Genomic DNA, 25,884 nt, shown 5'->3' with positions numbered 1-25,884 from the left:
CCAAATTTAATTGAATTGGAAATTTGTTGCAATTTTAAAAAACTGCTAGCAATTAGTGTATGTCCAATATTGATTTATAATTGAACTCTTATTTATCTATGGATCATTCAACATATAGGGCCGAGTTCATCTCCAACGATTCATGGTCGGGGTTCAATTACCCAAATATCGAATGTAAATCAATTATTTTCGGGTAATAGATTGACTCAGTTCATATTCAGTTCAAGCTAACTTGAGTTACAAATCACTTTAGACGTTTACATTTTGGTTGTCGTATCAACATCGGTTCAATTCGAGCTCAGATATTTGAAAATAAATCGGTTTGTTTCGGTTACAATTAGCCTCTGATTCGAGATGAGCCCAATTTTCAGAGATATTTTCTCGGTTAAAACATGGGTCTAACACAGTTTGATTTTGGTGGATCCAACGAGTTGAATCGCATTTAAACACCTAAATAATAGGTAAGTTAGCAACTGCGAACAAGAATTAAGATGGTGATTCTGTTTCCTCTGAGTTTCTGATATATCCAAATCTATAACAATTTAAAAGTTCCAATGACAAAAAGAATATACCAAAGCAGAATCACACTATCTGGAGAAAGAAATTGAATCATTCATTGAATTATAATCAGAAAATCATACATAAACTGTCTTGTACATCTACATCACATCTACAAGTGAAAGCACGTATTTCGTGTAGCAGCAAAGACACTACACATTATTGGAGCTCCTATCCTATATCACACATTGATATGAAAAACTGACTGGTAAAAATATACATTGTTGTCAACAAGCCATAGAATGCAAATACAAGCAAAAAAAAAAAAAGAACATAGATAATAATGATAAGAGTATAAGACCCTGTCTACAAGATCAAAGTTCTGCCTCAGATGGATAACCAGAAATGGAAACGGAATGAGAAACATTAACTTTAGAGTTTCACATATGTAGGAAATATGGAATAAAATGAGTAAAACAAGAGAATGACTAAAAAGAAAAGATAAGGAAAAAAAATAAAAAGAAGGCCTTTATGGTATTATATATGGTTTTGGGCTTTGGAAAAAACATATGGGGAGTGTATTTCGGAAACGTTAATGCAGAGTTTCTGAAACGAGGGTTCCGAAATGGGATTCGAAAGGAAGTTTCTGGTTTCCGGTAACTATGAAATGCTCCATTGTGGTGACAACATATCGAAGAATATCATTAGAGATTTACAACTGCACAACTTTGTCCTGTTTGAGACATTGAGAAACTTTGAAATCCTGGCATTTCCATGTTTGTGTAACCTCAATTGGAGTGGCATTTTCAGCAGGAGGCTCTAAAGAGAGCAATGATACGTGGCGGACAGTAGGTTTCTCAGTTCTAGGCCTAGTTAACAAAGGGTTCATCAGATTCTGACCTAGCTTAGAGTTTGATTGATCCTTAGAGCTACATATGCTTAAAGATAACTTTTTCTGCTTGATTCTACCTCGCTTCCTACCATTAACACATGTATCACCCGATACTTCAAATGTTTTTTCCTTGGATTGAGTTAATTCGGTTTCCCTACTATTCACTTCTATCTCATCAGATTTAGAAGATTTTAACACCTTATCATCTACTTTTACCGTAAAAGGCTCTTCATTAGAGCCTTCACAGTCCATACCACCCTCTATAACATCCTCATTGCACACTGAAGGTAATTTGGCATTTCCATCCCTTAGACTCATACCATTTTCACTACCACTCTTCTCACTAGGTGGCAAAACTTTCAGCTTCTTGTGCTTATGATTCTTAGAGTCAGAGCTCGGGGAAGGTTTTGAAATTCTGGGCGAGCTATTCATAACCCGATGTAGTCTCATGGCTAACTCTTCATCTGTCCCACAATTCTCAATAGGTTGATATTTTTTGTACAAGAGTTGAACGGGGACATGCTTCTTCAGCTTATTCTTAAGCTTATCTTTGCTGCTTGTATCTTCAGATATAGAAGCAACCAAATCCAAGGCACTCTTAGCAGCAGCTACGGCCTTTGCAGCAATAGAAGCTTTTTCCTCGGCACCAGCTCTAGCAGCTTCAGCTGCCTTAGCTGCTGCTGCAGCAGCCGAGCCTGCAGCTTCTGCTATCTCTTCAGGAGACATGTTAGATCCATTCTTATAAGATTTCAACAGATTATTAAGACGGACATCAAATTCACTCAAAGGGCTCACACTAGGATTAGGGCTAGGGCTAGGGCTAGGGCTAGGGCTAGAATTATTCTCTTGTGAGCACTGTGATGTACTCCCCGAACAGCTTTGTTTTTTCAGCCCGGCTAGCAACCGCTTTCGAGGCGGCAATCGAACATCAGCATCTAAATGATTTGTATTACACTCATTGGCCTCCATATGAAAATCCCTCTCTTTCAGCAATCTCTAAGGACCAATAACATGGATTTTGTACATGTTATAATCGATTCCCACTATTACATTCATGCTACAACATCAGCAAGAATAGAATTCTGCCACATATCAATTCAACACTAAATTATTCATATTTATCTGAATTCACCCAAAATAGAAAAGACCCAAAGGACAAAATTTCATAAGCAACATCATAACAAGTCACAATTCAGGATCTAATCTCAATTGATTTAACCAGAAAAAGATATAAAAACATAACAGAATTTCATTAAACACAACATAACAAGCAAAAATTTTCAACTCAAAAGAGGGTTTCATTATTGTTCATCAATGCAATAATCTAACACAAAACAGAACACACACACAAAAACTGAAATGAATCAGAAAAAGAAGGTAATCATCAAAGTTTAAAGCTGGAAAACAATGTTTGAACCAAATCAAAAACAGAGTTTAGCAAGCATGATTAGAATGTGAACTATAAAATTTTGTTACGACGATTGATAGAGCAAAAATCCAGCTAGGAATTGTGATCAAAAAGACTAAAGGTGAAGAAGATTTACCTGATCTTTAGGATTTTAAGGGTAGGATATCATGATTTGAAATTAGGGTTTGGGGAAGAGAGAGAAAGAAAGATGAAGAGGGTGAAAAGGGACAAATCCAATTGTTAGAAGGAAATTAGAAGATCTGATGGACAAGGTGTAAGGGAAAATTTCTTGTGGGATTGGTGTTAATTGAAAGGAAAAAACGTCTTAAAACAAGATAAAAATTTTGGTTTAGCCTACTATACATTATTTTTTTTTTTTTTGAATTACATTAATGGTTTTTTAAAAGATACTCTAACATCTTAAAAAGTGGTACTCTTTATGTCTATTTCATCTTATATAAGTTATAAAATAAATGAAATTTATAAAAAAAAATTAAATTAGGCTATGAAATAAAAAAAATAAGTGAATAATAAAAATGCGTGATTAAAATGAATAGAGACTATATGTTTGAGTATTAGATAAAAATGAGAACATTTTAAAAAAGTAAGAGCAAAATCAATCAAAAATTATTTAAATTAAAAGTAACAAAAAAAATATTTACCCTCGAATTAAGATAAGACGCGATTTCCTCCTTACATTAATGTTACTAATCCCATAAGATAGCATTTCCTACCATGAAAAATTTTAGTTGAGATTCTCTATTAAATCAACCGTGGTTTTGAATATTTATTACCAAATTTGCCATGTTCTTTTTCAATATTGTTTGTAATGGAAAATATGATAAATTCCATGTTTTGGATTAGGTGTTCTTGTATTGTAGTGTGGTTGTGTATGTTTGAATTGCAAGTATAAGCAAAGGTAAGGCTTGTCTTCATGTTTTAAGTATGTTATCCACGTTGTGTCTTTTATTTTATGATAATTGGTGCAAGTTATTTAAATCAATTTATATTGCTAAAAATATTTTCTATTAAAATTTTAAAATGCGTATATCTTTTTCTTTTCTTACTTTCTAGTAAATTTGACTTATTTATTTATTCAATATTCTTTATTTATAAGTTAAATTGACTTATTTATTAATTTATTTTCAAAAGTGAAATACATTACTTTTGAGTTTATAAGTAAAGTGGTGTAAAGTGATAATGCGATTTCTTAGTGGTTAAATTTTGATATAGCTTGGCTATCATTTAGAAAAAGTCGTAGAGTCTGCAACCTACTCATATATAGAGACTAGAGATGTGCTACTGTACATCATGTTAAATTATCGATTTAAAAAAATAAATTATTAATAAATAATTAGTCGATCAAATATGTTAAATAATTTTTCGAGTATATTTTTTATTTGTACGTGTGTTTTGTCGCGTAACAAGTTTATCACGTAACGACTTTTGCGTCTAACAATTATACTGAACAATAAATTAATTAAATTAAAAAAATAAAAAATAAATAAATAAATAAAAAGGGAAAGTTGAGAAGTCTTTGCCGGTTCCATGAATAGCTAAGAGGGGGAATCAATATTGGGATTTAAGGCAATATTAATCTTGGTAATTAAGGGAGAGAATTAATGAGGTTTAATTAGCCATTGAAAGGTTCAAATACTAAGTTCGGCAAATTTAAATTTGAAAATAGAAAATTGGATCAATTCTATAGAATTATAATTACAATATAAAATTTGGTGAAGTATCAAAATTTGTAAATTCTAAGTATATATGTATCATTTATAATTCTTGAATTTGAATATCAAAATTAAATTCCATATCATCATTATTTCGCAAAATTTTAGTTTATTAAAACAATTTTATTATGAGCATTATTATTATTTTATATAGTTTTTTTATGATTTATAATTCTTTAACAAAATATAATTTGTTAGAAAAATTATGTTCATGTGTTATATAGTTTCTTATGAATTCACATTCCTTTAACAAAATATAATTTGTTAAAAAGAATAATGTTTATGTTTTCATTTATAAAGTTTCTTATGAATTTACATTCCTTTAATAAAATATAATTTGTTAGAAGGAGTGATGTTTATGATTTAATTTATAAAGTTTTTTTTTATGAATTTACATTCCTTTGACAAAATATAATTTGATAGAAGGAATGTTGTTCATGCTTTATTTTATATAGTTTCTTACGAATTCATATTCCTCAACAAAATTTTAATTTGTTAGAAAAATTATGTGTGTTCATTTATTTATTTTTGTAAATATGACAACTTGTGATTCTTTAGCAAAATTTCAATTTGTTAGAAGGATCATGTTTAATATTTTTATATTTTTAGGAAAAAAAAGAGAATATATATATATATATATATATATATATATATATATATATATATATATATATATATATATATATATATATATATATATATATATATATATATATATATATATATATATATATATATATATATATATATATATATATAGTTGGTGATTGATAGAAATATTCTAATTTAATGATTTGTTTAGGTTTTAATTTATGATTTAATTTAGCAACGAAATTTTTGTGTATAGGTAAAATGTATATATTTAATGTTATGTATTTGTTAAATTTTTTGTTGATTTTATTATTGAGATTAAATAGTGGTAGTGAATGTTGTTTTGTATGTGTTGTTGATTGAATCATTGAATTATAAAAGGAGATTAAAGAGATTTAATTATTTAAATAAAATAAATTTAAAACTAATAATAATAAAAAAGATTTGGACAGTGACATGCTATCTCAGGGGTTTGCGCCTTGAACCTCGATATTCGAGTGCGTTTTGTTTGTCGTTTCGCTCATCGATTGCATTAAAAGCCATTTAAACATTAAAATTAATCAAAAATAGTAAATGATCGTTAAAAATTATGAAATTTTGATACCCAACGTAATTGATGTCTTCTGAACGCAGTGGTGAAGTTACATTTTGTGTTTAAATTTTCAACGCTGTCCAAAAATGTCAATAACTTTTCTGGTTGTATTTTAAAATTAAGAAGTTATTGAGATTAATATTTAATCATTTAAAATTAAAAGTTTAGTGACGCCTTGATGGTATAAAATGGATTAAATGTGTAAACACGTTCTAATACGTGCTTTTTGTGTGTGTATTTATGTTTAGGACCTCGGTTCATAAGAGGTTGACATTTCGTTTGTGAAAGTGCCTTGAATTGATTTATCGTGCTATCAAGGTACACGCTTAGACCATACTTTTGTGCAAGTTAAAACGTCATCGATCTTTAGTTTTAACTTAAACGTACAACATGTAGCCCGAAATTCATATTTACATGTGAATATCCGGTTCACTTTAATTCGAACTATTACAACTTCGCTGTCCCTGTTAGAAAATGAGAAGTTTTCATCTATGACATAGAAACTAGAGCTCTTTAAAATGTGACCAGACTCGAAAATCCGAACTGGGGCCGAAAGTTATCCGATCCGATATTTTGTTTTGGTTTATCGAACCGAGATTACTCGAACGAAGTTACACACGACATATAACTATTAATTGAGATTACCAGAAACTAACAGTGATTGAATTGAGTCATAATCAACCCGAATTATTATGTTTGAAATCGAACTCGATCCAGCTAAAACTGACTTAAACCGAATTGATTTTTAGTCAACTTTCGTAAATCTAAATAATTTTTAATCGAACAGTTGTAAATCCGAATCGACTTTTACTTGAAAACAAGTCAAAATTCTAGGAATTTTATGTTTAGTTTTAGTTTATAAAATTACTATTAATTTATCGACTGATTTTAACAAATTTATAGCTAATTTATCCTTTATCTATAAAATATTTGTAAGGGATGAATACTAATTCATCCTTGGCCGATGAAAAGTACTTTTGCCACTGGACTGCCACATCGTACGCCATTTCATCAGATACTTTGATTTTTTTTTCTCATTTTCCGATTTCTTCTCATTCTCTCTCACTTTCTTCTTCTCTCGTTGAAAATGCTTTTAGGGTTTTGATTTTCAATTCCAGATCTACACTTGTTGAATTTCTGATAGTGAACTTGAATGGCAAGTGAATGAATTGTAGGGCTCATGCTTTTGGAGTTATGATTAACATTGATAAAGAACATACTTTTCTTTCTCAAATTGGTGTTTATCTAATAAAATCAACATTGATAATAATAATATTGTTTGTGGTGAAGATTAAGATAAAATATTGGTGATACTGGGGAGATGATTAATTGATTGCATAACGCTGCATTCTGAGTGTTCTTTACAACACTTTATGATCATATTTGTGTTGTTATTGGATTGGAATAATGAAAATGGAAAATGCAATAGCAATTAATGATTTTGCATTCTCTGAAATGCTTCTCTGACTTGTGAATCCTGTTATTGTTGCAGTTATTATCTCTCTGTGTTTTTGTTGTATCTTGATGATTAAGTGTGTCTTTTGGTTTTGTTTGGGGTGTTGAATAAAGGTAGTTGTAGTTTGATAATTGGCATTTTGTAGCCATTAGCCATATTGCGACAGGATGGAGACGGAATGAACCCGTAGCCATATTTCGCGTCGCCATATCCTGATTTTCCTTTTACATTCTAATATTATTATTTATTATTAATATTATTAATTAATTAATTATTAGTATTTTAATATTAATTAATAAGAATTAAGAGTTTATAATTTAGATTTTAGGTTTTATTTTAACTAAAATAACAATAAATATATAAAAATACATAAAACTAAAATAACAAATAAAATATATACAACAAAAAAATATATAAACAACAAACTAACTATATTAATATAAAGAATAGTAACAAATATAATACAAAAGGTTTAAAATACTAAATTTACACATAAATTATTTTTAAATAATTTAGATTTTGGCCATTATTTGCTGCGGTTTTGACCCCAAGCAATAGTGATAGCAGCAAATGGCCTATTTTAAATGCTGCGGTTAATAACCGCAGCAAAAAAAGGGCGTTATTTGCTGCGGTCAAGTTAAAACCGCAACAAATAAGGAGGACTATTTGCTGCGGTCAGCCCCAAAACCGCAGCAAATAGTCCTCCTTATTTGCTGCGGTTTTGGCTTGACCGCAGCAAATAGTTGGTATTTTTTTTTCTTTTTTCGTTTTATACTAATAATAATCCAATAATAATGTACAATGTAATAACAATGATTAATCCAATAATAATCTAATGATAATCACAAATATTCACCAATAATCTCTTTGTAATAATAAACTCTCGATCGTATATATAATATAATATTATGTACGTACATATATATATAATATATACATTAAATTCCTAAAAAATATAATATACATTAAATTTATCAAGGACAAAAATTAGCAAGATACGCGACAATCTTGTCTTTTAATTCGCGCATCTCTCCACTTCTCAGTGGGCGTGTTTCCCTCGGAATGTTATGAGATCCATGGGAACCACAAAATGCACTAGGACTTTCACCATGAAATTATAAAACTGAAATTAACAAAAAAAAAAATTCATTATTTAACATATAATTAAAAAAAGTAATAGCTAATTACCAACAAACAAATACAAAAAAATTCAAAATCTAACAAAAAAAAAATCTAAAAATAAACATTTGGATAGAAAATCAAAAAAATCTGAAATTTGAAAAAATAAAAAAAAATAACTATCAATAATTAACAAAAAAAACTACCAACAACAACATACAACAATGTGAACTAAAAGAAAAATCAACATATAAATAAAAAATTAACAAAAACTATCATATAAACAAAAAAATTAACAAAAATCTACATATAAATAGAAAAATTAACAAATCTAGCAACAACAAAAATTACCAACATGTACAACAATATACAAATAAAAAATTATCAAAAATCAAAATAACAAAAAATAGGAAAGAAAACTTAAAGCACAAACTAAAATTTACCAACAACATACAAATCGAAAAATAAATCGACATATAAACTATCATCAAATAGCAACAACATATGAACTTAAAAAAAAAAAAAAAAAAAAGCTAAACACTCTTAGGAAACAAACCAAAAATGGATGATGCTGGTTGAATAAATGTTAAAGGTTGAAGGTTGATGGTTAAAGATTGAAGGTTGATGGTTAAAGATTGAAGGTTGAAAGAGGTTGAAGAAGGTTGAAAGTTAAAGATTAATAAGTGTAAGAGATTAAAGATTATTGAAGGTGAATGTGAAAACATAAAAGTAAAGTGAATGTGAAAGTGAAAAATTTATAAACCCAAGTTTCCTTTTCTCGTGAATTTGAATTCTCACATAATATTAATGGCGACGGGATGGAGACGGAAAATGCTCGTAGCCAACTTTGAAGACAGAATGACTATGGTTGGAGACGAAAAATGCTCGTAGCCAACTTCGGAGATAGAATGGCTATGGGATGGAGACAGAAAATGCCCGTAGCCAACCTTGGCGACGGGACTTTCCTGTCTCCAACCCGTTGCCAAGGTCGATGACAGATTGTCTCAATATGATTTTGTTTTTATAGTGTTAGTGGGCTTCGTGGTTTCTCATCAAATATATTGTAAGTGTAATGTTTACAGCAAATTTTCTCCCACTTGGTGCCAATTATTTTTGTTTGTTGTCTACCAAGTTACATATGCACATTGAGATCAATTATTGAAAGATGCAAATAATGATAATGAAGTTGTTTGTCTTACTTAATTAAAGTAATTTTATTTGCGGGCAAAATTTCATACCAACTTTAGGCGAATAGAATGATAAAACTTTGCATTTTGTGAGTTTTGTTTCTCCTCTATGTTTGTGTGGGGTTGATTTTTAATTTGTTTGTGAGTTTTGATACATTGTTGCAATTGTGTAAAATACAATCATTATAAAAAATATATTATTATATGTTAATTAAAATCCGTCATACATCACTATATACATAATTAAGTAATAATGATTGATTTGGAATTGTATGAGAAAATTTTAGTGATGATTTGGGAAATATTAAAAGATTATTAGTGTAATTATTATTTTGTATATAGTTTTTAATATTTATTGGCGAATAAATATAGAATGAAAAAAACAAAAAAAAATATGCACTATATGCTACAGTTCTTGAAGAACCACAGCATATAGTCCCTTTTTTTAAGAAAACAAAAAGGGATTGTATGCTGCGATTCTGAACCGCAGCATATAATATTGTGTCATATGCTGCTATCACAAGTGTTGCGGGTCAAAATCACAGCATATAATAGGGATAAAACCGCAGCATATAAGCTTTTTTCCACTAGTGATAGCATCATGGAGGTTGCTGATTAGGGAACAACAGCTGAATTTTGGTTTACGTCGGAGTCATTGTATATGACTAAGTCGCTGACCAACAAATTATTACTAAAGTAGCAGTTATTTAGCCTCCGAATGCAGTCAGATACTCCCTTACGGAAACATCTAGAAAAACTTAACTCTATTTTACTTGATTTACATAGTTTAGATGTTAAAATTGATAATGAGGATGTTACATTGATATCACTTGTGTCTCTACCGTCTAGCTTTGGGAATTTTGTTGATTCTTTTGTTGTTGGGAAAGACTCACTGACCTTAGAAGAAGTGAAGGCAACACTTTATACTAGGGAACTTCATCAAAAAGCTATAAGCGTTAATGGGGATAATGGTAGTGAGTTATTTGTTAAGTCCGAAAAGTCTAAAAAGAAAAGGGGTTTAACAAGGGCAATAATGCTAGGTCAGGTGCTGAAAACGACAATGAGAGATCTGGTAAAACTGCTAGTAAGACCTATTATTACTGTAAAAAACCGAATCACTTTAGGGCTAACTGTTCGATGAGGATCGGAAAGGCCAGTTCCAAGCTATTATAGTTAAAGAAAAACCAAAGGAGAGCTATAATTCAAAGCAATACTTGACATTAGTTCTACTAAGTCTGATGATCTATCTGATATTAAGGTTCTAGATTAGGAGTGTTCATTCAATATGAGTCTACGTCGAGATTGGTCTGATACAATGGGGGTACGGTTATAGTTAGTAACAATGCTCCTTGTAAGGTTACCGGTATTTAGTCCATGTGATTGAGGATTGTGGATGGGCAGAGGTTGACTTTAACCAGGGTGCGGCATGTCCGTACTTTAGGGAAGAATTCGATTTCATTGGGTACCTTAGATGATTTGGGGTACAATGGTGTATTTTCTGATAGGGAGTTGTATATATACAGAGGTTTTGAGTTGGTACTTTAGGGTATCAAGAGGAACAACCTCTATGTCTTCGAGGGTGTTACGTTGTCAAGTTCTGCGGTTTGCACATTAGTGTCTCACCACGAGATGACTAAGATTTGACACATAAGTCTTGTCCATATGGGGAGAAGGGGATGCAACTATTGTCTAAGAAGGGTGTTCAATCCGAGATCAAGGTTGTCAACCTTTAATCTTGTGAGCATTGTGTGTTTGGGAAGAAACACAAGTCAAAGTTCAGCAGGGATGCTCACATTACTGAGGTTGTGCTCGATCATATCCATATAGATTTTTGGGGTCCATCTAAAGTTGAAGGTATGGGAGGTTTCCGATATTTTGTGTCATTTATTGATGACAAGTCTCAATACACATAGCTTAGCTCGGTATTTGACATTAAAGACTTGAGTGCAGCTAGGAAGATTTCGGGTATGGAGATCTACAGGGATCGGGCTAGAGGTAAGCTTTTTTTGACTCAGAAAAGCTACATTGAAAAGATTTTGACTCGGTTGGGGATGGAAAAATCAAAGTCTATAAGTACGCCAACAACTATTAGCTGTAAGTTGTCTTTGTCTATGTCACCTCAAACTAAGGAGGAGTTAGCTTATATGTCTAAAGTTTCCTATGCCAACGCGGTTGGCTGTTTGATGTATGCTATGGTCTGTACTAGGCTGAATATTGCGCACGTTATTAGGGTTGTTAGTAGCTTTATGGCTCGACTTGAGAGGGATTACTAGCAAGGGGTGAAACGGATTTTTTGCTGATTGAGAGGGATAACTGATATTGGTCTAATGTATAGGATGATAAGGATTGTTTGGTAACTAGGTATAGTGATTTTGATTATGCAGTTGATGTCGATACCAACAGGTCTGTGAGTGGGTATGTGTTTACCTTGGGTAGTAATGTGGTTAGGTGGAAGTCTACATTGCAGTCTTCGGTTACATTTTCTACTACTGAAGCTGAGTACACGGCTTTTACTTCTGCAGCTAAGGAATCTATTTGGCTGAAAGGCCTTGTAGGTGAACTGGGTATTGCACAAGATTTTGCTACGGTGTATTTGATAGTCAAAGTGCAATTTTCTTAGCTAGAGATCAAATGCACCATGATCGGGCAAAACACATTGACAAACCAACTAATTTCTTAACTAAGTCTATTCCATTTAGTAAGTTTAAACATTGCTTAAACTTGATAAATATTGATTACTATGTGATGTAGTAAGTCCTTAGGGGCGGTGTTGGGGAGCTCCTGTTGTAGGCATGTTGGCCTTAAGGTGGAGGTTGCCCGGGGCTTGTGTGGCAGGTGGAGCATTATGAGTTATTATACTTGAAGACGAGTATGTGATGGGTTTTGGTTGGAAAATTATCGGATGTGTCTTAGTTGAAGACTTATCGGGATTTATGACTTATGCATGAGCTTTACATCAGATTTAACTTGAGATATTTCACTATGTGTTGGTGGGATCAATTGCTGACTACAAGTTCTCGTCAAGGTTGAGGTTGTTGATGATGGATGACTCAAATTAGAGTCAAGTTTATGGTTGAAGATGAATCGAACGCGGACTCGGCATTGGGATGAAGGAAAACAAGTCGACTGTGGTTGTTGAATCAAATGAAGTTTTTCATAACATGAAGCAGACTCGGCGGCAGTGTGGGGTGAAGTTCCATTTCATGCAGGAAGCAATTTTGCTTTCTTTTAGGCGGTTACTTTAGTGGGTTTTGTTGCCCCAACTTTTTTGGCTGGTTATTTTCAAGACTTGGAGCCCAAGTATCTTCTACTTAGGATTTATTATATATACTCCCTTCTATTAATGCTAGAGTTTTAAGCCACAACTATGAGAGTTTACAAATAGAGAAAACTTTATTCATCTTTGTAATCTTTGCATTTTATAGTGAAATGTTAGTTTTTGGTGCCAGTGAATGTAGCTATCACATCGATAGTAAACCACATTAAACCTCTAGTGTTATTTCTTATTGTTTGCATAATTTCTTAATTGTTTATCAATTGTTGCTTCCACTATCGCACAAAAAATTATTTGAATAATATATAGAAAATTAAGTTAAACTAAAAATAAAATAAAGTGAATTTATATTGGGCTATCAAAATGGCGACCCTAAATTTATAAGATTGACGATCCTAGAAAAATATGATCAAATCCTAAATTGGATAAACAAACTTTATTTTTCAATTATATATACACTTTAAGTTATTGAATGATACATTTTCAATTCAATTTAATTTTTTTTTATTTGGTTCAATTATTAATGGGAAATTATCAATGGTGCCCTTGTACTATTCAAAAATTACAATGGTACCCAACTGCATTTCAGTGGTACCCCCCAATTATATGGTAATTACAACCGTGACATTAATGATGAATATTCCGTTAACTGTCCGTTAACTTTTGAATGTAACCTAACCATGGTTAGTTTGTAATTGTTTAAATATGCAACATCAATTCAAACACACGATTTTCTTCTTCTCTTTTCCATCTCCTCTTCCTTCTCTGCTTCCATGGCTGCTTCCTCAAGGATCTCATCAGTCTGCGGTAAGGTGTATTCGGGTAATACCAAAAGACAACATGGAAGCCCTAACGTTAATTCCATTGAAGTTGGTGATAGCTGGGTAAGGTTGAAAAAGTGTTGCTGTGACCCAACAAAATTCTATGATATTAGGGTTTCGGGTTCAATTAACAATCTGGGAAGAATGTACTACAAATGTATGTCGTACCAAGCATTTGAATGGGGTTATGATGCTGATTTGAAGGAAAACATTGAGGAAGCTGCACCTGCAGAGGTACAAGGACCTGCTCCTGTAATGTTGAATGGCGAACAATTTAATGAACTCAAAGCTACTGTTGAAGGGCTGTCCAAGAAGGTTGATAGCTTACTTAAGGTTCTGGTTTTCATGAAATTTGTTGTAATGTTCTACCTATTATTGGTTTTTCTTGCGACTGTAAAGTAAGATTGTAAGCGTTGTAATGGTTTCCTTATATGTAAGTTTAGGTATTGTGTTGGTTCTTACCTTGTAAAGGTAAGGTTGTATTTATCAAATCAAAAAAATTTGGAATTAGATCAATTTGCAATTCGAAGTCGCTGCTGTTCATCCATAATTTGCATACATAATTTGCATCCATAATCGACATTAATTTTACATCAGAGGTTTAATTTTACATAATTTTACATCTACTGTTCATCCATTAGTTATACAAAAAGAGGATCAACTGTTCATCCATTACATATACGAAATAGGATTAATGTATTGTTCATCCATATCAAGTCACAAGTTAAGTAATTACATTCACATAACACAGATAGTAATCATTTTGCTTTGCTCTTTCCCTTGCACTTCAAAGTTGAAGAAGATGCTGCTGCCTTCTATTTTTTTGTTGGCCCTCCCTTGCAGCTGGACTTGTTGTGACCAAAATCCCCACACTTCCCACATTTAATTGTCTTGCTCCTCTTTGCCTTCCTCTCTTCATCATCACCTCTCTTTCGGTTCCTACAAGGCCTACCAACACCTCTTTTCAGCACAGGAGGTAGTATAGCAGGGTGTTCAATTGGTGGCCACTTACCCTGGTCAGGGATAGGTTTAATGCTCTGATGATAGGTCAACTTATATTTCTCTACTGAATACCAATCATCAACCAAGGATTGTGGATCAAGACCTTCATGAAGTATCGCTCTCATTGCATGCCTACATGGTATCCCAGTGAGTTGCCAGACATTGCAATGGCATGTGCGTTGGTTTAAACTGACAGCCATAGTTGATTTACCCTCCACCACCTCATACTCCCCTGGACTAGACATGAAAGCCCTGCATGACCTACTCTCATTGCATAATACTTGAACTCTCTTCGCAATATTTGGACATAGCCTCTCCCATTCTTCACACTTTTTCCTCCTTGTTGCTAACCTAACCATTGTTACTCTCCTAATTCCCTCTAACAAACTTAACATTGGCTTACACCTATCAGTTCCTAGGGTGGCATTAAAGCTTTCTACAAAATTTGTGGTGTTAACATCACACTTCAATTCAGGGTCAAACCTATGTTTTGTCCATCTCTCCTGTGGACCCAAATTAGCAAGCCATATCCTTGCAGCAGGGTTGTTTTTTTCAATCTCATTCATGGCCTTTGCAAATGTGTACGGTGAGAAGGCCCCACATGCTAGCCAATACAATTGCCATAACTTAGGCCCATGAAAAGACTTCTTCCAGTTGGCACTAAGGTGTCTGCAACAATACCTTCTTTGCACCTTAGGCCACAAATCAGTGAGAGCCTTGTCAATTCCCTGCATATGAAAACAACATATTAGGTTTAATAGATTATGCATAATCAATGAACTACCAAGTAATAAGTGTTGTTACCTTCTGTCTGTCAGATATTATGCACCAATTGTCGCCTCTTTTACTTGGTTCTAATACATGCTTAAGATGCCAAATGAAAAACTTCCAACTCTCTTCATCCTCACATGAGACAATACCCCATGCCACTGGAAACATTTCATTGTTGCCATCAAGGGCAATTGCAGATAACAAAACCCCACCATAATTACCCTTTAAATGAGCCCCATCCACTCCAATAACACTTCTACAACCAGAAAAAAGGCCCTCCAGAGATGCCTTGAATGATACAAAAATGCTCATAAACACTAGTGGTCTATCAGGATGTGTAGGGGGATACCAAGCACAATTTGCATATGAACCCTCGTTTGTTGATTTGATAACATCACAGTAAGATGGCAATGCACTGTATGATGTATCATGCCCACCATCCTCTACCTCAGCCTCTTTATCACTATCAACCAAAGACACAGTATCACTGTCAGAACTATGGTCTGACAGGGTTGGATTGAAAGATTCATCATCACTCTCACTGACCAATGATTTTGTACCAGATGTACCAGCAACCTCCTTGTTCTGTTGCATCAATCTTACAGACTTTCTAATAACTGTCTTCTTAATTCCCTTTCTTCTCATAGTGGTCTTTGGGATTTTTTTGTTTGGGGATTTGCTTAAGGTTTTCTTAGCAATGGTCTTTGGGGTTTTGTTTGGGGATTTGTTTAATGTTTTCTTTTGTGTCCTCTTTGATGGGGTCTTCTTTTGTGTTGTCTGTGCTCTAGAACCCTCTACATTAACTTCATCATTCGCTTCATCATTAAATTCATCACCTTTGTTTATCTCATTCAATAACTCAGCATTTTCAATGATAACATCATTGATGTTGCCAGGGGATGGTGGGTTTATCTCAACATGTCTTCTACTCCTTCTCAAAACAGGCAACTTGGGCCTAAACTCAGTCTTTGGTGGTTTCCAGCCCTTGGGCTTCAAAATCTGCAGTGGGGTTGGAATGGGGTACACTTCTATATCAATATCACTATCCATATCATCCTCAACAGCATGTTCCTTAACCATTACAGGTTCCTCCTCACAGGGCACATCATCAGTAGGTTGTTTCTCAAGTGTTACAGGAGTTGGAATGGGGTCCACATCATCCTCAACACTTACCACAGGAGGCTCCTCATAAGGTTGACTTGGGGTTGGAATTATCAAAACAACATCATCATCATCTTCATCATCAAGTTCTGCAGGGATTTCATTGGATCTCACCTCTTTCTTCTGTGCATTCTGCTTTAAGGTTTCCCTAAGCCTCCTAGCATTATCTAACAGGGCATTAGGTTTAGAATCCCCTACATGGATGCAAATACTATCCTTGCCCATATTTCTACTAAACATCTCCAGCAATGATTTATCATCAACTAGTTCAACATGCTTCTTGTTGTATACATAGCTAAAACTGAGATGTTCAGGCGTTAAATGTTCCTCCCTCTCAGCCGTATCCCAATAATCAATAATCATGTCTAGCAAGTTAACTAGGTCGACATCATCAACAAAAACTTCTGTCTCTATACCCATGTACACAAATTTCAACACCACACTATCATCCATTTACAATCTGTTACCACAAAAAAAAAAAACAAAATCAAAAACCACATCAATCATCCAACGCCAAACAAAATCAGAATTCAAAAAAGCCCTAAATTTTAGGGCTTTTCCGTTACAAAAACGACTCACATTGTCCTTTAAACCACAAAATTCAACAACAAAGCCTAAAGATCGAAACTTTTAGGACGACAAAATAAAAAAAAAGCGACATTTTACTTGAGATTTAGAGTCATAACTCAAACAACCGAACATCTTGTATGTACAGAAAAAAATGAGGAAAGAAAGAATAAGGAACTTACCAACGTCAACGAAAGCAGCAATGAGAAAGATGAAGCTTCAACAATGGCGTGATCAACGCAGGGAGATGATGATGAAGATAGAGTAAGCAAGTACGGGTTAGGAGGGAAAAGGAAGAGGGAAGCAAATGAATCACAAACAAACCATGGTTGGTTTTTAATGAAAGTTAACGGAAAATTAACCATTTAATGTCACGTTTTTAATTACCATATAATTGGGGGGTACCACTGAAATGCAGTGCGGTACCATTGTAATTTTTCAATAGTACAAGGGCACCATTGATAATTTCCCATTATTAATTCATGTATGCATATCATACAAATGGAATATATGTAAATTCTTATATAAGTGCACCAACCATCAATGTCGAGCTAATTCTTTTCAATCAGGCACATACTTAAATGACTTTGTACACTTAAATTAGACGTACTTAATAAATACTCCCTCCGTTCCCTAATGAAGTTCCCACAAGAAATGTTCAAAAGAATTAAGAAAATTGGAATATTTTTGATAGTGGATATATTATTTTATTGAATAATAAATTTTATGGAAGAAATGTGGGACCATAAACATTAAAATAATATTAAAAGAAAGTTAATGGAAAAAAATATATTTTTATATAGTTAGTGGAAAACATTTGATGGCCATAAAGAATATAAAAATGTTAAAATAAAGTTAGTGAAAGATATGTAGGGACAATTTACATTATAAAAATATTAAAATGAGGATGAATAAGATTAGCTTTGTCTAAAATTTATGATACAAATAGATATATTCTTTATGTGAACAAAAAAAAAAACACCCTAAAATGTCAAATGGGAACTTCTTTAAGGAATCGAGAGAGTATTATACTTAAAGTAACTTTAATTCATATATTAGCATTTGAAATCAAAAATATACCAAATTAGACATGCGTAATGGTATATTATATATTTAAAACATTATTTATTTAACATGCCATCAAATTAATCTTCTAATATAGAAAGATTATTGTCAATTAAGATTTCTCACCCAATCAAATAATTACAATGGCAAGACACTATGAAACTTGTCATTTATCATTTTACTTCACTATTATTTGTATGTATGATAGGTATAATTACAAGTCGATATTAGACTTATAAATAGTTAAGATTTCTTTCAACCGAACTGTAACTAACGGATTTGATCCAAGTGTAACCCAGTAACTAACACTAAGATTAAAGCTATTTGAAATCTGTAGTTGAAATCATGTATCATCCAATGTTGAATTTTATTGAATATGTCAAGTTTACAAGAAATAAATGAGGTGAATATTGTCAAAACTATCAATCCATATATTATTTATGACTTAAGTTTAAATAGTGATATATAAAATTTTAATCAATATTTATATTTTAAATGAGAACAATGAAGTTATAAAAAATGTAAGTATAATTAGGAGTGATTTTATTAAAAACAAGTTATTCCCTATATTCTGCCACGGTTGCACACATGGCTATCCCATCTTCGTAGGAGGACAACCAATTAATTCTTGTACCACCCATAGTGAATGCAAACCTTAGATCTTTTTTTCCACCATAACTTGAATCACAATATCATATGTGCTACTTTTTGTCTCTTCAAAACTAAAGGCATACATCTGATGTATCCTTCAACAATCTCAACTACTGTTTTACTACATCCTAATTTTGCTTCTTCTGATTTTCCATGTATCGACTAATTATGATCATGACTTAAGCAAGTTGGGTTTACTACAAACCACAGCATACGTAATACTTTCGACAATATTTGTGTATGGAATGCCACTCATAGCATTCCCTTCAAACTTGATTTATAGCATTCTCTTCAAACTTGATTTGTGGACAATGATCTATGAGAGCAAGAACTAAGAACCAAGGGGAGTAGAAATAATCTTACATTATCCGTAGTGAACCTTTGAACAGCTTCTTAATGTATCTCTTTTTAGTCAAATACAAGAATCCATTGCACCTATCCCTAACATTTTACATAGACAGAACTATCATAAGAATTATGTGCAAAATCATTGGACAACATGAAGCAATTAAACCTACTATACAATTGTCTTGGAGATTGCTTTTAGCTGTATAACGATCTATCCAAGCAATATACATAGTCTTCCTTACCCATTACCTCAAGCATTCAGGTTGTTTCATCTTGAACTCATTGTCTAATTCATTGTAGAGAAATATTATATTTTACATCCAATTGAAGTATACTTCACCACTAGAGAGAACGCATCATGAAAGTCAATACCCTCAACTTGAGTACAACCTTTTACAACTACTCTAGCTTTGTAAATGGTCCAAAAACACTAGACGATCCTTCCTTTCTTTTGAAGACCATTTTCACCCAACCCGCCTTTTTCTTAGGTGCTTTTGTTGAGTATTTAGAGCATGTAGGACATTATCCAAAGAGCTTAAGCTAAATACTAACCATGAAAGTAACAACGGAACCAAAAACATGGTGCTCGAATGGACTGCTCGTTCGAGCACTTTTTTCCTCCTTCGAGCACTGTTGTGTTCGTTAGGCAGTTTGTTCAAAAAGCTTTTGTTTGATGTTTTGAGCATTTGCTTGTTCAAGAACTTTATGTGCTCGTTCGAGTACTTAGGAAATTTCGCGTCAGAAAGTTTCTAGAAGTGTTATTGGCATGTGCTCGTTCGAACACCTTGGAACAGAGTCATTGTTCGAGAATTGAAACTTCATTTCATGGAGCATTGTGTTGTTATGAACTAATGATTTACTTGATTATAAACTGATAACCATCAAATATAATTAGTAAATGGATTGAGATGAATCATTGCTACATTACTCTATAAATAGGAGAAGATGTATAGTGATCAAACACATCTTGGATATCATTTTCGATTTCATCTTTATCTCATTCTCTTACAACATAAAAGAGAGTTATAAACTCTTTCGTTGTTTTTATGATTTTATTCTCTACATTAACACATAATCATTTTGTTCAATCGTTTTGTACTAATCAGTTGGAGTGATTGATTATATCTCATTGTGAATTTACATTCTCATAACCCAAATACTTTGTGGGGGGAAATATCACAATAGGATAGCTTATAGTTGCCTTCAATCTATATCAGATTTCCGAGTGACGTTATCGTTACAAAGTAATCTTCTCTGTGGTGTTGTTTAATTCGTGGTTCATTCAAGCAAGGAGTTCATAGTCATACACAAAGAAGACACTACAAACATCATTCTGTATTTGTAGTTTAATTTTTTGCATTATTATTTATAATAGCTTTCACAATAGACCAAGTATAATTCCTAAAAAGAGAGATTTCATTTCTTGCTTGATAGCTCCAAGACACTCAATCATATCTATCAAAGTTATAACTTCCATGCATAAACCAAGATCATCACAACCTTCTACCTCTTGCAACCCTAAATACATAGGTCATGAAATTTTGAGGACTACCACTATATATTTTATTTAGTTTTAATTTGGGTTTTGGCGAGAAAAAATGGAATGAATAGTTTCCTTTAAAAAACAAAGTTACCAAAGTAGCAAATTATTGCAATTTCGCTACATTATTGCTTTGCTGATTGCTACACTGTCTCCCGCCAATTGTATGTAAGAAATATCATCTGAGCCAGTTAAGATCCTCTTCATTACTAACAATATAATAGAGGGTTCATTGCTCAATTTAAGGGCTAAAATTACCTGATGGAGTTTAAAGGAGGGATTTTTATATTTTATTTTTTATTCTCAAATAGGTATCAAATTCTAATATGAGTAATAGAGAAAAGTAATGGAGAGCATCCTAATATTTTATGAGGAGCAAATTATCATCATACCCCTTATTTTTCACTTATAAAATATGCGAGCAAAATAAAATTGAAGGCAATGCGGTATGATAAATCAAAAGCTAATAACTTCTTCATGTGAAATCATACAACTTTGAGTCTTTGAACCAAGAATGAATGTTGTTGATCAAAGAAATCTTTCAACTATTTTTTCAAAGTCGGTCCTTTTGTCCTCCTCACTCCTCCCCATCGCCAAAAATGAATATAAAAAGAGAATTTTTTTTTGAATGATGAAAAAATCAATATATTATTGCAATTCTACTACTTCGCCCCTTTTATATTACTTGAACCAAATCAATTTTGCCACTATTCATCATTCTATGATAATTTACAAATTTTGGCTATTATATGAGAAAAATAGTCATGTGGGATCTTATTTTATTCGTGTCGTCGTATATTTTTCTAATACTAGATATAAACGATTTGATAAACACATTGAATTATATAAAAATGTATTTGGTGTAAGTATTTTGGAACGGAGGAAGTATTTAATTATGTATATAATTATGTATATTTGCACCAGTGAAAGAAAAGTCATGATTTACCATCAAACATTTATTCCGATTTAAATTATATCGAAGAATGAAAGTGAATTTGAAATGAAAAATGATTTTTTTTTTTTAAAAAAAAATACTTATTTGATGTGTATTTTTCGAAAAAAATGATGTCATGGAAACCTTTGATTTCTTGGAGAAATCTTGTGTTAAATGGTTGACATCTCTTATAGTTTGTAAAATATTGCAACTAAGAATTAAGAGGAAACCAAATGAGTATAGGAAAGTAATGAAGGCAACTATGGGATCGCTTAGATTAATTGTAAATATTTAAGAGGTAAATAAAAATTAAAGTAGGAAGATGAAGTTAATTAGATTAAAGATTAAAGAATTTCATTATTAAAGAAGAAGAAGAATTGGTTAGAAGCTAATGAAAGATGGATATAATAATAATTATTTCTCTCGTATTGGGATACAAATTTACCCAAGGGAGGGTGAAGGAATATTTTCCTCTAAATGAGGAAAATCATCATCCCATTTTATTTATCCTTTTTTGAGTTTATTCTAATTCTACATCTTTTACAAGTATTTCAATTACTTCATTTGCATTTTCACTTACATTTATTTTACTAATTTGAATTTTTTTACTCCTTAAATATTTAAACTCAATTCAAAAAAACCCATGACTTACTGTTTCATATTGATCTCATCTCCATAATCAATGGAGACGAAGCTAAGATTTATGTCAAGAGGGTACGTAGAGGACTAAAGTGAACAGAAATAAAATAATGTTGACAACAAGACAAATAGGTAATTTGACTAATTTGTGGCAAAATACCACATGCAAATAAACAACACTTGAAATATATTCTTTGTAAAAGAAATAATCTTTTAAGGTGGATTGTGGCCGATCTTCACCCTAAAATAGCTCCGCTTAACTCAAATTGCAGTTCTTTTGAAACAATCAACATTGCATATCCCAACTGATCTTACCATGTTTCCCAACCTGCAAAATGCAAAAAGTTACAATCCCAACCACCAAATTTGAATGGCTTAAAGTTACTGCTTAATCTAATGTCTTACACTTCTGTCTCAATGAATATGGTGACACTTTATTTACATTGTTTTTGTTTGGGTCGGATGGGGCAGGGACTGTTAGAATATACCGGTGTAACATATTATTGGGTCTCAACTATCAGCCTAAACTTTTGGTTGAGTCGGTTCTTTGATAGTTGGCATGGTATCAGATGCCAGCTTGACAAAAGGTCAAGGGTTCGAATAACCATCACTCGTTGAAAGTAGAATGTTCAGCGCCAGGTACAAGGAGGATTTATGCTACATCTACATTATAGCCCAAAGAGTCCTCGTGTGAGGGGGCGTGTTAAAGCTTTAAGTTGAGTTGATTCTTTGACAAGGACGACAACCAGATGTAACAAGCTAAGTGTAGTAGATTCGGTGGGATGGAGGAATAAGCATTAGCGCCTTACCTATCGAAGCTTCTCCTTGGCTTATCATTTTGGTCTGTACTGTTCCTGGATCTGCTGAGACTGTCTACACTCTTCCTCCTACTCCTATCTTTCCTGTCAGTACTACTACTCGGTAGCTCCTTACTGTCGACACTTCTTCTAGAATGTTGGCGTTGTAGGATGTTCAACCGAGAAGAGTAAGACCAGTCACTTTGATCTGTACTCGACCTAAAACTAACTTCTTTCGAATCACCAGATGATTCTACCATATCTGAGCTAGTTTGTTCAGATTCTATGTGATCATTGGGTGACAGTAGTTTTGGGATGGCTGAAATAAACTTGGTTAGATGGCTTAAGTACTCTGGATAAAGCTCCAAGTTGCAGTGGTTTCCTCCTATTACCCATAATGGCTCAAATTTCTCTTTGCATAGTTCCCATATTTGCCTTCCATGAGAACAATGTACTACTTCATCTGCTGTCCCCTTTTAATCAAGGGGTGAAATGATACAATAATGTCAAATTAAACATAAATGAAAAGATTACTTTTAAATGGGTTTTGTAGGTTTTTTATTCCAATGCTTTGTTTTGTACACTTGAATCCCATGTGTTTGTGAAGTTGCGGATAATATTTATGTGCATTTTTTATTTATGTCAAGTTGCAGTTGAAATAAAGTACTAAGGGCCAATCACAAAAAACGGAAAGGTCATGTTCATCCGACTCCTCTAAAACTTAGTTCAGTAACATTGGTATTGGTGTTACCTAATTCACTATCTAATCATTTTTTTAATTCGTTATTAGCACAAATGACCCAAAAACAAGCAAAAACCAACTGTATTTTGCTTGTTGCATCTTGTGATTTACTAGGAATTAGTGAATTAAGTAACAGTAGTGATGATTATATCTAAAAACGTATCGTACGTTTTAAACAAACATGTTGCAGTGAATTTATAAAGTAATTAACTTATTAGAACCTTAACCATCAACTTAAGTATTTGGATGAGACGCCAAAATATGTTATATAATCTACCGATTATAACAAAACTAATAAGCAAGAATTAGAAATTACATATATAATGAACTTATGATTTTATAACAAGTAAAACTTGTTACTTACATGAATAACCAGAACAGGGCAATTGAGAAGGGGAACTTTGTCTATGTTCTGCAACATGGTAATAAAGTACAAAAATAAGCAGAGTGAATTAGGAATACTATTTTTTTCTTTTTTTCTTTTTTTTTTTGTTTTGCGATAAATACACTAGGAACGAAACATCTCAAAAGATAAGAATCGGCTACATGAAGAAAACGACATACCTTAAAAATGTCGAACCAGTAACTTCTCTTGACAGGGTACATGACACGAATGCCAGAGAGGATGGCGCTATGAAGGATTACGGCCCTAAGACAGGGTAGACGGGTGGCTAGCTCGACCGTTGGGCCGCTTCCGACAGACTGTCCATACAGTATGAGGTTTTCATCTGCTACTCCATAGTTTTCTCTTAGACATATGTATGCTGCTTCTATGTCTGCATATGTATCTTGCTCACTTGGCTAATCACACATTAATCACAAAATAGAAAAAAAAAAAATTAAACATGATGATATAATTTCAAATTTTAATGACAAATATAAATTTAATTGACGCTGTTGTCAATTGTCATTATTAATGCATTTTCCTGCAAGACTTTTTGATTATTTGTAATTATTAATTAAAAGTTATTTTACCTTCCCTGAAGATTTCCCATATCCAGAGTAATCATAACTGCAATTAATTATACACAATTAAAAATATATTACGACTCTATTGTAAAGATTCTTTAACTTCATCACAACGGTAATACTCAAGATTATAGACTAAAAAATGTTATTACCTCAGTGCCATAAAGTAACGTAATCGAAGCTTGTGAAAACAGTGAAAACAAGGAGGTAATTTAAAATTGACAAATAATTTATATATTCACATTGTTAGGCTGTGGCAATTCATCACATAATCACCTCGAGGGTCCACTCGTGTGGATACCCCCATAGACTTGGGCCCACAAACTCATGGATACATAATTAGCGTTGATTTACGTACAAACTTGATCAAGTTCGTTCTTCCCAAAACCATATGATTGTTAGAGGATTAACCACTAAATTTATATGCCAGTCTATTATCCATTATATTTGTCATGGTGAATCTTTTACTGACGTGAAGAATTTCTAACACACAAGTTAAACACTAAAATGAAATTTAGAGCAAGATTAAAGTTGAAAAACTAACCCCATAAGATTAACTCCAAGATGAGCACTAAGCTCAGAGAAAGTATTAAACATTTGACCCAAATCAGCAGCATTACCATGAGAATACAGAATAGTGAATGAAGCAGAAGGATTCTTGATAAAAACAGCAACAATTTTATTGCCTTTTTTAGTACATAACTTCAAAACATCAACATTTTCTCTTCTAAAAACATTAGAAATTGCCAATTTTTTAGTTGATTCATCACTGATTAAGGTATATGTTGGTGGGTTTGGAGGGTAAAAGGCTAACTTTGCTGCCATTGATGATGTTGCAGACCCCATTTTTGTTCTCAAAGCTTTACTTCTGGTTCATCATAAAGTGGAATATAAAGATTAGAGTTTTTTTTATTGATTGGAGTTTGTTATATTTGGCAATGAAAAATAATGATTGATTGGCATAATTTGTTAGTGTGGGTGATTATGGGTTCCATGTAAGGCAATCAAAAGATTTTTATATAATTTGTCGACATTTAGCACCTTTTGTGATTGATTTTGCCTTTTTAATACTTTATTTTTAATGTGCACAATAACTTAGTGATGTAATTTGTTGGAAGTAATTTAAA

The 25,884-nt window shown here is 32.6% G+C and overlaps 2 protein-coding genes across 3 annotated transcripts; both read right to left on the bottom strand.

Moving 5' to 3' along the window:
- Nucleotides 1-592: 592 nt before the first annotated feature.
- On the bottom strand, nucleotides 593-3,137 carry LOC130821223 (uncharacterized). 2 transcript variants are annotated; one of them, XM_057686901.1, is made up of 2 exons: nucleotides 2,935-3,137; nucleotides 593-2,472 (listed from the first exon to the last, which is right to left on the bottom strand). In XM_057686901.1, exon 2 carries the CDS (start codon nucleotides 2,357-2,359, stop codon nucleotides 1,211-1,213), a length of 1,149 nt encoding a protein of 382 aa, XP_057542884.1. In that variant the 5' UTR covers nucleotides 2,360-2,472; nucleotides 2,935-3,137; the 3' UTR covers nucleotides 593-1,210. The 2 variants fall into 2 exon arrangements, with proteins under 2 accessions (XP_057542884.1, XP_057542885.1); XM_057686902.1 differs by having other exon boundaries at nucleotides 593-2,433.
- A 19,087-nt stretch (nucleotides 3,138-22,224) lies between these two features.
- On the bottom strand, nucleotides 22,225-25,735 carry LOC130820810 (uncharacterized). Its single transcript, XM_057686330.1, has 6 exons — nucleotides 25,302-25,735; nucleotides 24,764-24,800; nucleotides 24,353-24,589; nucleotides 24,153-24,200; nucleotides 23,059-23,519; nucleotides 22,225-22,577 (listed from the first exon to the last, which is right to left on the bottom strand). Exons 1-6 carry the CDS (start codon nucleotides 25,601-25,603, stop codon nucleotides 22,511-22,513), a joined length of 1,152 nt encoding a protein of 383 aa, XP_057542313.1. The 5' UTR covers nucleotides 25,604-25,735; the 3' UTR covers nucleotides 22,225-22,510.
- Nucleotides 25,736-25,884: the final 149 nt, after the last annotated feature.

The sequence above is a fragment of the Amaranthus tricolor genome, chromosome 8 (assembly GCF_026212465.1).
Source record: "Amaranthus tricolor cultivar Red isolate AtriRed21 chromosome 8, ASM2621246v1, whole genome shotgun sequence".
In the NCBI taxonomy this organism is placed as follows: Eukaryota; Viridiplantae; Streptophyta; class Magnoliopsida; order Caryophyllales; family Amaranthaceae; genus Amaranthus; species Amaranthus tricolor.
Note: the sequence above shows the minus strand (reverse complement) of the source record. Positions and strands in the feature narration are given on the sequence as shown.